Below are 18,040 nucleotides of genomic sequence, written 5' to 3'. Positions count from 1 at the left end.
AATTTCCAATGCTCTGCTGTAGCCATAGACTGGGAAAGATGATTGCAGGTGCATTTAGATTTCCGAATTCGTGTTAAAACATGGGCTTTTAATCAGAAACGCCCAGATCCTCAGCTTGAAACACTCCGTCGATGGCATATCCAATTCAATTCTGCGCTAGTTTTATAACTTATTGAATACCATTTGGGCGTTACGCGGTATTTCACTTTATAATAATTTTTCGGGCCTTTTTTGTCTCAGCCCATTTTTTACCAGAACGTACGGCCATTTTATCGACTTTAAATTTAAACTTTATTATTTTCCGATATTCTTTTAGTGCTTGGCTTGAGATGGAGTCTGATTGATGGTACTCCTATAATTTTTAACTCATTCTATGGTGTTTAAAATATATTATTTAGATGATCTGGACATTTAAAAGCGTATTTTATTAAAATACTAATAAAAAACCGATATTAGAATCCCTGGAAACAATTTCTTTGTGATAAACGCAAATTCTTTGTGATCGATTAAAGTTAAAAAAATACCTTTCTCTCTACCACCATCGTGACGTAAGATGATATTCCTTCCATCCTCTCTTTTCCAGCTGACTGTGGGTTCTGGTATCCCTATAGCTTTGCATCGCAATCTAATGGTACCTCCTTCGATAGCCATTCCAGAACCTTCAGCAGATTCGTTGTCTGGTAGAATATCCGGAGGTATGACCACCTCTAACAACCCCATCTGAAAATAATATTTTAAATATCCAAACTAAACCAACATTGTGTTCATAACGAAGTATTTTATAATTTTTTTTAAGTTTTTTTGTTAAATAAAGCAAAAGTAATTAAAAAATAAATAAATTAAATAATCTGCAAATAAATCCAATAAAATACAAAATTTTAAATTTATATCTAAAATATATCTTACCTATAATACCTTATAACTAAAAATTAGGTTATAAATTTGATTCTAAAATCAGTTAAAAAACCATTCCAACCCGCATTTAATTTTGTTATGGTAACAGAGCTGTCCGAGTCGACACATGCGTACAAATCCGATAGTAGCGATCCCAATTAACGTTCTATAAAGGTAGAAATTTCTGTGTTGGAACAAACCTAATGTATAATAAACTAAAATCTTTTTTAAAACTTGTTTTGAAAAATATTATTTATATTACCTTTTTTAAATTCCTGTAAATTATTCCAATTTTTGATACCTACTATCTTCAAAGTGATGCTTGTTTTTGTTAGTTCGTTTTCAGAGAAAAGAATCTCACATATCCCGTTTAAAATTTTAAAATGATCTTCTAAATCGTCTGCATATTTTTGCTTTGCTTTTTAATTCAACTTAATTTTTGTGGTAAACGCGTATGAGACATATAAAGGTTGGAATTTTAAATTTCATCCGCATTTGTTTCGCATTTCATTTGTTTGAAAAAAGGAGGCAAAAAATAGGTCATGCAAAAATTCCCATTTATGTTCCTTGATTCTTTGTTTTTACGAATTATAAAATAACTTACTTGGCTCCTCATAGGATCCGTGTTAATTTGGCACATGTATGTTCCCGAGTCATTTTTTTGAACGTTTGACACATGAAGCTTCCAAGTGTTGTGCCCATTATGGGTTACAGACAGTCGTGGATTTTGGGCTACCATGTGGGTGTGTATTGCCAGAATAGCTTTCGTATCTGATTTTATCCAAGCAACCTGCAACCAAACATATATAACGGTCTAAATATCTGATTATTAGCATTAAATTTAGGGTATTTTAAGAATCAATGTAAATGCCACAACAGAGTTTGCAATATATTGTTCGGGAACATAATTCACAAGCCATTTTTAATTATATATAATATGATTTTTACACATTGTATAAAAAATACCGTAGACACCTGACTGATAAAATTTTCTACAAATGCTGAAATTTCAATAATTTTATGACTATATTTACATTTCTTCCAATTTTTTTCATACATATGTCACCGATTTTGTTAAAACTGCTGTTATTTATTAAATAAAAGATACAGATTAAGAAAATTCTTAATTATTGTTTATTCTTAATTATTATAGACCATTGTAGTCTTACGGTAATGGATGTTTCAACCATCATCAAAGATAGCTCAAAAACAAGAGTTAAAAATTTAATAGTTTCACAAAACAGAGATATCTAAGCCTTTAAAGTTTTATATATTCGGAATATTCGCGCTGAAAATTTCATAATTTTAATGCTATGATTACTTGTGTTCTAAGGCCTTTGAAAATTTGTAAAAAATAGCCAAAACGGGCATTTTTTCGATTTTATCCGTAAATAAAGCCATGAGAAGTATCGATTTTTGGTCATATCACGGATTTTGTTAAAACTACTATTATTTACTAATTAAAATGTGTAAAATAAGAAAATTTAGACCAATTGTAGTCTTACCAGAAGAGTAAAAGATATAGGGGACGTTTTAATCATTATCAAAAATAGCTCAAAAACAAGGGTCAAAAAAATAATTTTCTCACAAAACCAGCCTAACCAAACTAAGCCTTGAAAGCTGAATATATAAATTTTATAATTTTATCGCTATGATTACTTGTTTTCTAAGGCCTTGAATATGTGTAAAAAATAGCCAAAAGGGGAATTTTTTCGACTTTTTGCCATACATAAAGCCATGAAAATTGTCGATTTTTGTCATGTCACCGATTTTGTACAAAATATTGGTATTTACTAAATAAAAGGGACAGAGTAAGAAAATATAGGCCATTATAGTTTTGCAAGAACAGGATGTTTTAATCATTATCAAAAATAGTTCCAAAAGAACGGCTTTGCACATATGAGAGATCTTTAAGTTCTATATATTTTGAATCTACATCATTTTTTTACAAATCCATTCATTTTTATAATTTTACGATTATGTTGACTATTTTTATAAGACTTACTATAAGAGAATATAATTAATATAAAATTTTCAATTAAAATAAAATTATATTAACATTAATAAGTTTTATCTGGTTATATAAAAAATCAAAGGAATGTAATTTGAAGGTTTAAAAAAGAGTGTCCCTGGTTAAAGAACGAGAGATCGATAAGGGGAACTTAATAATGGCGAGAAAATATACCTAATTTAAAAGGCAAGAATAATAATTTAAATCGCTACGCACCAGCAGTCTTTCAAATATTTCATGATTTATCCCAAGTACTTTGCCTGTTTATCTTTCCGAGTAAAGTTTAACTTGCTAAGGTCAGAAAGTGGAAGCAAGGGATAATTCAAACATTTCTGAATTTAAACGGATCTGGAGCGATCCAGGTAAGTTGGGAACAGCCCTAATTTATCAGGACCATTACACATGGCCCTGTATATTATTAAATTTATATCCGACTCAGTGCTTAAGATATATCGTGTTAGATTTACTTGGCGGGAAGAGGAGTGATTAACAACACGGCTTGGATGTGTGCGTGTACCTAGCAAAGTGCGGTATTCTCGCTCTAAGAAAATCACCCACAATACCACAGACTTTGTTTCGTTCAGTTTTAGTTGTGCCGATTTAATTAAATTCTGCACCCTTCCACATTCTGCACTAATAATCAATTTTAGAATTTTTCATTGTTATGTTATAGCGAAACTAATAAATCACTTATTAATACCGATAAAATTGAAATTTCAAATAGTTCTGGGTATTTTGCCGCTAAAAATACTGACACTAGTAAATTAAACATTCTTTGCTAAGTATACAGGAGTCCCTCGTTTAAAGCGGGGGTTATGTTCTTTTAAAAATCCGCGTATATTGAAACAAATTTTTACTGCATAAAATATAACAGGGTGAGTCTTAAAGAAGTGCAAATATTTTTAATGGCATATTTGGAGTCCTGAAACAACCATGAGGTTTTTTCATGAATAATTATTGGAACATTTTTATATTTTCGGTTATAAAAACATAATAATTTGATAATACAGCCAACATAGATAGGATATTAAATTTAGAGAAAGGAAAATAAAGGAAAAAACAGTGGTTTTCAAAATTTAAGGATAAAATATATACAGTGTCCGGCAGTAGTGCGTCGGGTATCTGTAGCTCCTAAAATAAAAAAACTTGGGAATTTTTGGGAACTTGGGAACTTGGAAGTCCAAACCTAAAATGTGTATTAGGATGTATTTCAGGAAAACTTTAACTTCTACAGAGTGGCTCAAAAAAGTGTGAGTGGATCGGGATTATATTTTTAAATAGAATACCCTGTATATTATTACATTTTTGGCATCCTTTCAGATAACTCTACATAATCCTAAGATATGAGTAAATATATTTCGATAATTTCAGAGATATTTATAAATAAAAAATATATATTTGTCAACCTTCCTTAAGAAATTATTACAAATAAGAGAACTGTCCTGAAATCAAAACTATATTAAGTATTTACCTTAGATGGTCTATAGTTTGCTATAAATATCGTAATCTTTAATCATACAGGGTGTTCAAAATTCTACGCCTAACTTTCTAAAATATAAAATAATTTTTCTTTGTCTTTTTTTAATGGACCACGCCGTATATTATTTTTTATTAGATGGAGTTTGTATTTAAAGTATTTCAAAATTTTGAATGGTTTCGCAGCTACACACAGTATTATTTCATATGGCTCTTTCAACGTAAAATACGAGAGAACAATCATTGGGTGGCTTTGATAAAAATTTACTATGGAAAATGGCATATTATGAAATAGAAAACCGCGAATATCTGCGAAACCGTTAAAAACTTCGAATACTCTAAATAAAAAAAATGTTCATTTTTTAATTCTCCATTTGCGAAAAATAATATACAGGGTGTTTTTTATGAAAAAAAAAGCGAAGAAAAATTATTTTATGTTTTAGAAAGTTTGACATAGAATCCTTTATAAAAATATTATGTATGATCAGTGTGTTTGATATTTTGTTTTAAAAGTTTGTTTCTTTTGAAACAATGATTTTATGACTTTAAATGAGAACCACTGAGAAAATTGTGACACGGTTTAAAAAATCTGTGTTTAGTGATAATATATCCAGAATGAATAATTTTGTAATTCATTTATTTGAAACCAGAGAAATCTCATAAATTATAATTAAAATAAACACTTAACAAAAGAAATAATAGACATATAGAAATCCATTAAGCGACCCTGGTTAGTGTTATGAATAGCACAATTTAGTAAGTGTATTTCTGTTTCTCTAAAATTCTAGTCTGTTACCATCATTAATAAATAATAAATTACTGGGATTTCTCGATAGTTGGGGTCATCCAGTATGCTATGAAGCTCATTGTTAAGTAATACATTCGCCTATGAATTATTGAATTTAGGAACAATAGACTCAAGCTAGTATGAAGTTTTCTTAATGCAGAGAATTTATTAGCAAATAATTAAATCAGTTATTTTATTATACTAAATCATGCTAGTAAAATTATTTATGTTACTCGGCAATATATTCAATGAGTTAAAAGATACTTTACAGTAATTTTCAATGATTTATCTTTCCTTAATAATAAAATTATATAAGGTATATGGTGTGTATATGAAGAATTTTTATTATATTTGTGATACGAGGCGATAGGTTGAAAATTTCACGCACAGGAACTATATAGGAAAAAGTATAAAATGATTTCATCGAAAAATGCCGGATCAGATCAGAGATAGTACCTATACACGGCGCTGATTGCATTGTGGCTTTTGCCGGAGGTAACACAAAAATAGCCAATCAGCCGTGCACCGAAACGCTTATTGAATTTTACTTCTTGCAAACCAACTTTCTTATAAATAAAATCAACTGTGGGACCAATTGGTTGGATTCTTTAAAATCAATGTCTATTATCACTCTCTTTTTTCGACAGATTCGCACAAAAATGTTTATGGAGATGGTTTTTTTTTCAATGAAAGATATATATTATACATTATATTTGTAAGAATAATATTAATATATAATATTATAACCATGCAAAAATTATAATGATAACCTCAAAAAAATAACAGAGACTTTTTTAATCCGATATAATATAAATAAATTTTTGACTTAGGCATTTGTAGAGGTTATTATTGTATGAACATCTTAGTTTTTAATAAACATAATATACGTAAAAATTAAAAAAAAAAATCATAATCAGGAAGTTTAAGTTGTATATTTTATTGTAGCTTGTTTATTATTAGTTTCTCTGATTTTTTTTTAACTTTATATAAGTGTAATATTAAGGAGAAGTTTGTATCTTGCATCTACTGTTTAGTAAAATCGCTAATCGTTCATAAAATATAAATGAGCTAGAAAAGAGCAGCATAGAGCATGGAGAAACTGTATGTAACAAAACAAAATACAAAGGAGTATTGCAGTATTTAACAGCTATTTTGCACCATATAGTCGACAAAGCGTTGAATAGATTATTAACATTGGTCTGCTTTGTAAACAATTTAGAAAAGCTTTTTAACCATCTTCAAAAATAGCTCAAAAATAAGGGTCCAAAAAATTTATTTAGTCACTAATCTGGGGTATCTAAATATTTAAAAGTGTCTATATTTTGAATCACATAAAATTTACTATAAATTCTGAAATTTTCATAATTTAATGACTATGATTACTTGTTTTCTATGGCTTTGAATTTGTGTAAAAAATAGCCAAAATAGGACATTTTCATAAAAATTTTATATTTTCGTCTTTTCACCGATTTTGTTAAAACTGCTGCTATTTACTAATAAAAGGAGTAGAATAAGAAAATATAGGCCATTGCAGTTTTACTAGAACAGTAATGGATGTAGAGTACATTTTAACCATTATCAAAAATAGTTCATAAAGAAGGGTAAAAATAATTATTTTTTCACAAAACCCAGACATCTAAGCATTTAATGGTGTATATATTCTGAATCTACATAAAATTTTCTACAAATTGTGAAATTCTGATAATTTTTAGACTATAATTACTTGTTGTAAGACCTTTGAATATGTGTAAAAATATGTCATGACACCGATTTTGTTAAAGCTGCTGTTATTTACTAATTAAAATGCATAGAAAAAGAAAATAGAGGTTATTTATTGTATACAGGAATTTTTTAACCCTTATCAAAAATAAGGGTTCAAAAAATTCATTTCTGAATCTACATAAAATTTCTTACAAATACAGACATTTTCATAAATTGAAATATGCAGAGCATTTGAATGATATGTTTTTTTTAAGTAAATTTTTTAAAACCATTCAGAAAAGCTTTTTGTTCGACGCCTTTATAATATATTATACTTTATAATATTTCATTTTTTAAACGTTCTAATATTTATTAATTTGTTATTAATATTAAGTTAGGACATCCTGTATATGGGGTAAAAGTATTACGGATAGCTGAACATTTCCCGAAGTTCCAACAGCGACGTTAAACTTAAATTGAAGTTTAATTAGCAAAACAATTAACAGGGGATCTAAAACAATGTTAAATATTTACCTTGTAAGTAGACAAGTGGTTGACAACGCAAGTAAAGAAGATGTCCCTGCCTTGAGTGACTGTATGATTTTCCAAGGGAGCCAGAAATTCGGGCTCCAGCTCTGGCATCTGACCTGTAACAAAGCGAAAGATAGCTGCAAAGGGTGTGGACGTAAGGGTTCAACAATCTACTTAAATACCTTGAGATTTTAACTGAAATAAAATGTACCTTTTGTATAGAAATTATGCAGAAAATTTTGCTTCTTCGAATTGCAAGCCTTACCTCGCTCGAAATACCAACACTAAAAATAAACAATTTTAACATCGGTGGCATTCTGCTTTATTTTGTGCGGTTTCCTTGACTCGCTTGTTGTAATTTTTAGTAAATATGATCTTTAAAAAATAAAAAAATATGATTTTATATATGTGATAAGTTTAAATAATAATAATTCTAATAAGATCTATGATAATTTTGGCGAAGTCAAGCCCTAGATGTCATTTTTTACTTGACACGTGCTCTTTTTTAATTTTAATGGCGCTTAGTGCCAGTTGGTTTTAAGAAAGTTGTATTTTATTTTTATATTGAGGAAAAATAATTTTAAATGGTGTAGTTTAAAATTCTAGAAGAAATAATTTTTGGAACTAGATTTGTTTGTCTGTTCAATATCTTTCTATAATTATTAGTCTTGATTTTTGATAAGTTTTATATCAATTTTTAGTAAACGACGTCTAAAGATTGACCTCACCAAAATTACTATCGATTATCATTCCCAGCCGTCTTCAACACCGTTTTTTTCAATCATACAGTATTATAAAAAAAATTCAGCTTTGAATTAAATAAATATAATCAACAAAATTCACTTAATAGAAGAATTAACTTTTTAACTGGATAAAAAAAATGCTTCTGGTGCTGAGTAGGGCTACTATTGTTATTTCATTATATTAATTGGATATAATTCCTTATTGTTTTAGGTAGTGAAGAATATAACTTTCCTTCATCGTATCTTGTACATATACAATTACAAAATGGAAATTTGATTTAAACTTTAACCCTGATATCTGTGGTTTAACAGGATTTATATAATTAATGTTTTACTATGGAAACCCTCACTGTATTGTTCTATTTAAAGAGGATGTTTTGTTAGTATATATTAGAATACTTTCTTTATTTTAAGGTTCTGGAATAATAGGGGGATATAATTTACATTCAAATTAAATGGTACAATGAGAAAATACGTAGGAGATATTTAAATTTATTAGTTCATTTTATCTATTTTAAAAAAAGAAATATTGCAATTTATAAGTTCGGTTTACTGTGTAATTTTTAAAGATTTCTAATATAAATACGTTTTAAAAAAGTTTTTAATAAAAGAGCTTTTCCATTGTCCTAAACTTTTATGATTATTTCGTTCTAAAGAGAACTGTTAAAAAGAATTGTATTATACAAGATAAACTTTTCCTAAAAATGGAGTGTACATCTTTTGGCAATGCATAGGCTTGCCAACGAGATAGCTGAGAAGATATTCGCCAGTATAATCTGCTGAGAACGACAAAGAACGTGTCTTGTATACAAACGCACAATAGGGCCAACATAAGAATTTAAATAGTCGAAATGTCACATTCCTGTAAATGAGACTGATTTACATTGGAATGTTGCTTATTAAATATTTACTTGGATTCAGGTGGTGGCCTGTGGACGTTTAAATGCTAGTACAACATTCTTCCATTATCTCAAACTGCGAGCAAAACAACTTTGAATATTTAGTTAAAATGGAATTGCGGAATGCCATACTGCTGCAAAACTGGTATGCACAACACTATTCTTCCATTACTGTACTTACATTATATTACCTCTAAATACACAGTCAGGAATTTATTATTTAACAGGTTTAAAGGATCATATATTTTTAAGATTTAATTTTAGATATTAGCTTTAAAATATAGTTATATTATATTTTTAATTTTATTATTAAAACCTCAAGTACATTAAAATATTTATATTTTGTAAAACATAGAACTGTAATTAGTTTATACTATTTTCAACTATTAAAAAAAAATGCTATAAAATATCATCATCATCGGCATCATCATTTTCAGCTTATTCAACCATTTCCAATTATGCTGTAGCCTTCCTCGCATATTTAGATAATCTCTTTGTAGTTTGGCCTATTGTTCTCTATTGTTGGCTAGGCGGGCCGAAGTTATCCCTGCTAATTTCCTAATATCATGGTCCCATCTCGGGTTTGGTCTTCTTCTGGGTCTCTTAATTCTTCGTGGGTACCATGCTGTCATTTTTGTGGCCCATCTGTTGTCAGTCCTTCTAGTACATTGCCACTTGAGGGATTTTATTCTGTGGATGTCTATTACCTAAGTCTTTTGACGTATCCACTCCATTATTTTATGGTCATTCTTGGTTATACTCAGCATATTTCTTTCCATTGAGCGTTGTGCGACTTGCAGTTTTCTTATAATGTCCGTTTTAATGACCCGTAGTACAAAATGGTCGAGATGTTTCCTTCTTTAGATAAAGTGACATTCTAGATTTAAATATTGAGGTTCTAAATATACGGGGTGGTATATAATATAATTTTATAAATATTCTGTAGATGCGATAGAACTTTTTCTTATTCAAAATGAAGTATTAAAAAACGAAAGATTAAAATCGAGCCGAGAAAAGTAAAAGCCTTGTGTAATTTAAGACGGTTTTCGAAGTATTTCCGTATTTAGGTGAAATAAAATAATACTAAGCCAGAGAAAAGTAGAATTTGTGAAATTCTATTGCCTGCTTTAAAAGATAAACTTTCCAAAGCTATGTTTTAAGTAGATAGAAAATAACAAAATAGTGTTTTATCGTAAAGTGGCTATCAAAAAGCGAAACTATTTATTTCATTAGGTTTTTCTCGTTGAAGATACATTTGTTAATTTTCACTCTTGATTTATTATTAAAAATGACCAGCGCAGGTTCCAGGAGAACTTGAAACAAGCGAAAAATCTGGATTAGTCAGAGGATTTAATTAATTTTCCTTAAAAAGTCTTGCCTACGTACCGATATAAAATAGAATTTCACTGCATTCTTATCTATCGGCACTAGAAGATAGATATTTCATTAACGATAAGTTTTAATTTAAATACCAGAAATGTATTTTATTGGCATTCTCTTTTTTTGGGGAATTTTTGAGGCTTTTGTGTCACTGTCAATCATTTATTGAATATTATTTTTCTTACGTATTACAAACATAAATAAATCTTTGAATATGAAAGTGGATATTTCTAATTTACAAAATCTAGTGTTCTACTGTAAACTACATCTATGTATAACAAATTACCCTTGTTTGATAACATATCATTGACATACAATCGATTACTCTCCACTCTATTATGGTGCGATCCAGCTATAAATAATTAGATGTATATCTCCAAGCAAACCTGGTATATTGAAAAATACATACAAAAGTTTTCGTAAAAATCCTGATTAAGAGCTTGATAGAACGTTATGGTACTACATTTAGTTACTCATTATACAGGGTGACAATTTAATAAGTAGCAATCGGAATGACAAAAAATACTATGAGGAAGATTAAAATACATATTAAAAGTTGGAGGGGCAAGTTTTCTCGATATCTCTTTAAGATATCTACTAGGTTTGGGTAGGGATATATTTAAAAAAAAAATTGAAAATTTGGAATTTTTTGAATTATTTTTCTAGAAATTTTCTTAGTTTTTAGTTTAGAAAAGCATTCCGTTGATATGGCATGGCAACATGGGTAGTAAATTAAATTTACTAGAAGGGAAATGCCAAAACGATCCAGTGGTTCTCAAAATTTAAGCAAAAAACATTTTTTTTGGAAATTTTCAAAGTAAAATAACTCGATTATTTTGGACAGTAAAGAGAAAATATATTTCTTTTATCTAGTTCTACCAGTCCTGAAAATATTTGCGCTTATTTAAGACTCACCCTGTATAACCAAAAAATTGTCTCAGAACGCAAAAATCACTAGTTTTAAAAAATGTTGCGTATTTTTAAACATCAATTCAAGACAATGTTTTTGAGATTTTCCTAGAAATATTTCTTTATCTAACAGATTTTGCTAGTTATCTACAAATGTTGTTTTTAATTCAATATGATTCAAAATCCTATGAATTAAATTCATTATTAGTTTAATCCGGTGCATTTAATCTATTTTTTCTTTATTGAAATTGTCGATTTGATTAACAACCACTTGCCGAACTTTTAGCGAAGTTCCATTTCTAGTTCAATAGTTTTCGTGAGTTCTAAATTAAGCAACCAATTATACCACCACTGTTTTGCTGTTTATATTTCTAAATTATCCAGTGAGTGTACCGTAAACTAGCGTTACGTTGAAGTTTCAATAATCAGTATAATTTATATTATTAGCGGTTTTTTCTCATTCCGTCCATTTGTTGTAGTTTAGCGATTGAATGGCTTTTCATTTGAAAATAATTAAAATATCTGTTGTTTACATTGCTGTATAAATTGAAAATGAAATATTGTTAGAAACATAACGAATACCTAAATAACAGCTGTGGAATCAATATTTATTTTAAACAACGCGGATTCCTTTGCGCTCATGTGAAATACAGCGAAAAGTCAAGTTGTCGCTAATAATTATAATCTAGTTGGAAGCATTGTAATGAATATTAGGCGAACTGTTTGTGACTTGATTTAATTTAATCGGGTATATTAGTGGCAATTATTTCCCATATAATATCAAATCTATCTATTTGATTTTATTAATTTATAATAGGAATGTGCAATAACGACATGCTTAATATTTAATTCAATGTTTATGGAAGTTAGAGACTCAAAGAGTGTTTTTAAAAAAAATAAGTATTTTAGGGGGTGGTAGATCTAGCCAAAAAAACATATGTTCCCTTTACCATTTTTAAAATAAATTGATAATAACCGAGTTATTTAACTTTGAAAATTTAAAAAATTATGCCAACATTTTGAGAGCCGCCGCCAAAAGTCGACAATCAGTAGAAAATACCAAGCAATTACCAGAATCTCAACTCGTTCGACGCCAAATGCTGACACATTAAAAAACGATTGAAAGATTTAAAAACGATTTGGAAAATTCATATTAAAAGTACAAAACTTACCTAACATTAGAAAACAGTACTTACTTAATAGTAATCTACGACGATTAAAAAATCTACAGTGAATAAAATTAATTTACGTATTTTTTTGTAGAAATTTAAAAACGTGAACTTATAACTTATAAACGTACAGAGTGTGGATAGCGTAGGAGGTGGCAACATTGCATTCCCTCGAAGCACTATAAATAAATTTCCGCAAACTGAACAAGCGTCACTCAAAATTTTTTCAATATTTTCTAAAAAATGTCACAAAAAATATAAATTTTCAACTTTTTTTTCGCAAATTAACCTCACGGGCATGTTTCTAGGGTCGAACTATACTACCAGTTAAAATACTTGCACCTATTTCTGGGACACCCTGTATATATATATAATAAGAAATGGTTGACCGTACTACTTGACGTGAAACCAGTACTAAATAACTTTACATATAATATCTATGGATGTTAATATACAGAAGAATTGTGTCAAATTTGGCATATTTTATTATAGAAACATGTTTTACTTCTGATTTTCTTACATTTTTATACTATTCTCTGCCTGAAAAAAATTACATGATATTTGCCGAAACCCCTCTCTCCCAAGTGAGATTGAGTAAAACTCTGCTTGATCCCTCTCCTTTGATTCACTCACGTAATTAATGTACGCCCCCTTAACTTTGTTTTATAAAAATTGATTTTAGTATTTATATGAAAATAGAACTTGCTAATCAAGCCCTTTCAAATTGTGATAAAATATAAAATTTTAATTTTAAGCTGACAACCCGATTTCAACCGACCTATAAAAATTAGAAAATTAGTTGTTCTAGCAAATAATATTGATTGAACAAAAATATATACTTACTTTGTGTAATTTTTTATTAATAAAAAATATTTTCGAATTTTTACGGACTGTTCGTCAACTTTAAAACGTGTGTAATAAGAGGAAATAACGGCAATATGATTTATTACGATTTTAAGAGTTCCCTTCAATCAAAAGCAATTCGTATTCGGTGATAAAGTGGCCAGTGTACAGGCCATGTACAGCAGGTACATTCAATTCAATTTGAAACGTGTTTCTCTAAGTGAAGCAGTCCAGTTTCTGTAATGAATGATGAAAACATAGCCGCTATTCGAATAGAGATTAAAAACAGTTATTTAGCAACCTATTTTAAAAATTAATACTATTTTATTCTAACTAGCGAAGAGTATTATTAACATTTGACAACATTGGTGTTTTAGATCTCAGATTTTTTTTATGTTCTTTATAATATTTCCTCTTGATATATCAGATTCTTATTTGCAAACAAGTTATTATAATTTTTTTCAGTTCATTTCCAGTTTCAGTTTTCAGCGATATTTTTATAGGAATTCAAGCATTTTAGTATTTTTATAATACTTATAAAATATGGCGTATTTTTGACAATAACAAGGAGCAACCATTTATTTTATAAGTACTTCTTTGTGAAATAAAAATATGATTATCAGGTGTTGACGTACTTGATAAAACCACATTCTTTATATTTCTACAAACGCGTTCATAGATATTCAAATTATTTTTCCACTTACAGAGTTCTGGAGGAATTTTACATAAATATGGGCATTTTTATTAAGGTATCACAACTTTAAAGAAAGTTAAGTTAACAATAGTTAAGGGATATTTATTGATTTCTCGGTACTATACTGAATTATATTTAAATCATTAGTTTATTATTAAATTAAATCTTTAAATTATTATTTTCATTTGCTTATTATTAATAAAAATTAGTACGGTTAATAAGAATTTAGTAAATAAGAACGTCAATGGTTAAAATAGACATTTCTGTGAAAGACCGTCTAATATTATGTATGCACTAAAAACCTGGACACTGAAAACCGACATCATAAGGAAACTACAAGCACACAACGCTTGATGGAATGAAATATGCGGGGTATAACAAAAAAGACGATCAAAAAAAGTGGATATATAGCAATGGAGTGTGGCAAGGGATAGTATACCTGGCAAGATGGACGGACAACATATTGACTACAAAAATTACAGCATGATACCCGCAATGAATTAAGAGACCTAGAAGAAGGTCAAACCTAACTTTGAACCTTGATATTAGACAATTAGCTGGGATAACTTGGACCTGCATAGGAGATTATCTAAATATATAAGGGAGGCTACCCCGTAATTGGAAATGGTTGAGAAAGTCGGAATTGATCATGATGATGATAACATACAGTATAAGTGTTTCATTTTTTCCTAGCAATTGTAATAACAATGATTAAAAACAGGACTGGCAAAAATACATATTTGCTAGTAAAAAGTATATGTTTAATAATAGAATAAGTGTATAATATTAATCAGGCAATTTACACGTTATTCAGTTATCGAATAGCACCTATAAATATGCGTTATGGCTAATGCAATCGATTTCTGTTACACAATTATACAATTGTTTCATCGAAATTTCACGTGCTGTTGGACACTGATTAGTGCATAATTCTAAATACTTATTTGCTCAAATAAAATAATTTTAACAAATATCGCAAGTCGATTTATCTAGAATAACCTATTTGATTATAATGCAAAATGTTTTTTTATTCGATAAAGAAATAATCTGATAAACAAAAATAGTAAATTCAGAGCAATTTATTTCACAAGGTAATATTCAAAAGTTTCAAATACCTATTTCAACTGAATTTTATATATTACCGCGATGTATTTCAGCGCCGCTCTAGGTATATTTAAACTGACATAAGGAGAAAGGACGATTACGTAAATGTTGATTAAATTCAACATACATAAACCAATAAGAACACTTATGTCATTTTTTCTTGTCCACTTAATGTTACTGTAAAATACCTTATTATAAAATAACCTGCAAATCAATTTACTCAACAATTTTGTAAAACACATTAATTATCTGAAAAACCAAAATTATTTTTCAGATACCAAATGTCAGATATATTTTCTTTTTTTTGGAAAATTTAACTAAAACAAAGGGTTATGTAATTAAAACTATTGTCTACAACAGCATTGAAAATTATCGTTGTTTTCTCGTTTAAATTTTGCCTTTTAAATTAATCCGAATAAAAATTTCATTATCGATCAGCATGTCAAACCTACAAAAGCACGTTTTGAACACGCGAAAGTTACAAAAGGACGTAACATCGCAGCAAACGCTGACAACCTGCCTTCGAAAAAATTGAAACAAGGCAACCCGAAGCATCTAATCAAGATGTACGTAAGGCAAAATCGTAGAATATTCATTTTAAATGAATTTTGTAAATCAAAAAAGTGTATTTAACACGGGTATAAAGATATATGTAGAAGGACATAAGGAGAAAGACCGATTAACATAAATCTTGATTAAGTGCAACATATACCGTGCTTTTATCTGCTTAAATCGGGTTGGGCTAAAAGAAATCTTTGGCCATCCTAAAAAGTTAACGAAGCTTGCACTTATTCAGTTACATGTTTATTTATTTAGTGGCCTAACTGAGGACGAAAAGGCAAATTAAAAGCTCAGTGCAAAGGCCTGATTTTGGGCTTGACTTGTTTTATCGCCCAGATTATAATTTTAAACCTGGCATTTATAGATCTCCGGGCGACAAGAGATCGCCTGGAATTACAACTTTGTTGAAAATAGTATGGGACACATTGTAAGCCGCAATCAGCTAGAACCCTTTTAAACTTAGTTTAAGGATAACACGCTTAGCAAAATCGCAAATTCAAGACAAATTCCTTTCGGTATACGTTTTCGAAGAATTCAGTATTCACTCACCTTACAAAGAGAACTTACGGCCGCGAAAAAAAGATTTTTTCCTTGATTTAGGTAAAAACAATCTACGGATTGTTACGGGGTTTTTAACAGGACACTGTCTCCTCAACGAACACCTCGGTATAGTACGAGAGCTAGCAACGTCGGGAAAACAAGTATTTTAAGACGTCTGGCTCTTTGATATATCTTTTATTATGCTCTCTGGAAGAGCATGCGGCCCGTGTGGCTGCCGATCCCCGTTGCGTTTACTACTGCGCATCCAAAGAAGATCCTCTATTTTTTACTTAGCGCTTTAAATTCTAGTATTGAATAAAAATCGAGCAAGTCTCCATTAGCTCGGCGCGTAGAGCTTTCGCATATGACGCGAAGGTCAGTGGTTCGATACCGGCTGGGGGTGTAACTTTTTTATTTTTTTTTTTCGTTTATATTCTGATAGTAAAGTATTAAATATTTGCTTTTTTATCACCAAAACGGATGGCGCTTATGGGTTTATGATCCGTAGTGGGTATAAGTAGAATTTGATACTTTCATTTGTTTTGAAGGATTATTGTGGTAATTAATTATTAGGCAGGTTTAGGATGGTCTGGCTGCCGCGCCGGTAGGTTGCGTTCATTACTGCGCATCACATATGTACAGGCTGTCCCATTTTTGTGCGTTTTTTGGGATTTCTCGTTTATAATTTTATTTTAAAGATTTAAACATAATATATAAAAATTAACATTTTAATGCTTTATTAAGGTAATTTCTGCCTGTCTTTCTTCAAATTTTTTTTTAGCTGTTGTTTATTATTTTAATAATACTTTTTTTAACAGATTGTCATCTAAAAGCTACACAAGTTTATTTTCAGTTCAGTTTGTTAAGATAACGATGAAAAACAAAATTATCTGGTTAAATTAAATTAAATAAAATAATAATACTTTCTAAACAAGATTGATTAATGTTAATGAGTAGAAAATGCACAAATCTAGGGGTAAAATATTTAGTTACATAAAAAACTTGCAAAGTAATGTGAAAAAAAACGCATCATTGTATCTCCACTCATAAACGAGAAATCCCAGATATCCCACCCTGTACCCATGTGATGCGCAGTAGTGAACGCCACCCACCGGCGCGGCAGCCAGACCATCCTAAACCTATCTAATAATTAATTACCACAATAATCCTTCAAAACAAATGAAAGTATCAAATTCTACTTATATACACTACGGATCATAAACCCATAAACGCTATCCGTTCTGATGATAAAAAAGCAAATATTTAATACTTTACTATCAGAATATAAACGAAAAAAAAATAAAAAAGTTGCAACCCCAGCCGGAATCGAACCACTGACCTTCGCTTCTTAGGCAAAAGCTCTACGCGCCGAGCTAATGGAGACTTGCTCGGTTTTTATTCAATACTAGAATTTAAACCGCTAAGTAAAAAATAGAGGATCTTCTTTGGATGCGCAGTAGTAAACCCAACGTGTATCGGCAGCCAGGCGGCCTGCACGCTGTTCCAGAGAGCATAATAAAAGATATATCAAAGAGCCAGACGTCTTAAAATACTTTCTCGAAAACGTTGCTAGCTCTTAGACTAGTAGATTGAAGTTAAAAAACAACGGCGAAAGCAGATTCTGTGAGGAAAATGGGGAACCACAAGAACCCCTTTTCACTGAGTGCGCAGAGACAACTGATATCGGAAATGGAGAACTGAACTCTTTAAAACCGTCTCAGATAATGGCTTTTTTCAAAGCCCTGAGACTGTATGATTAGTCCAAATAGATTTGTAAGGTCACGGTGTTTAATTAACC

General features: G+C 29.8%; 1 protein-coding gene across 1 annotated transcript in view; it reads right to left on the bottom strand.

The window, feature by feature from the left end:
* Positions 1 to 18,040, bottom strand: part of LOC115882387 (lachesin-like) — a 99,030-nt gene that overhangs the window by 21,675 nt on the left and 59,315 nt on the right. The window contains exons 3-5 of the mRNA XM_030900438.1: positions 7,404 to 7,516; positions 1,499 to 1,684; positions 525 to 720 (exon numbers count right to left, since the gene is read on the bottom strand). Coding sequence (XP_030756298.1) covers positions 525 to 720; positions 1,499 to 1,684; positions 7,404 to 7,516 — 495 coding nt within the window. The remainder of the gene's footprint in view (positions 1 to 524; positions 721 to 1,498; positions 1,685 to 7,403; positions 7,517 to 18,040) is intronic.

This window comes from Sitophilus oryzae, unplaced genomic scaffold (assembly GCF_002938485.1).
Source record: "Sitophilus oryzae breed Bouriz unplaced genomic scaffold, Soryzae_2.0 scaffold_177_pilon_pilon, whole genome shotgun sequence".
In the NCBI taxonomy this organism is placed as follows: Eukaryota; Metazoa; Arthropoda; class Insecta; order Coleoptera; family Curculionidae; genus Sitophilus; species Sitophilus oryzae.
The sequence above is the reverse complement of the archived record's forward strand: the minus strand, read 5'-3'. Positions and strand labels throughout refer to the sequence as shown.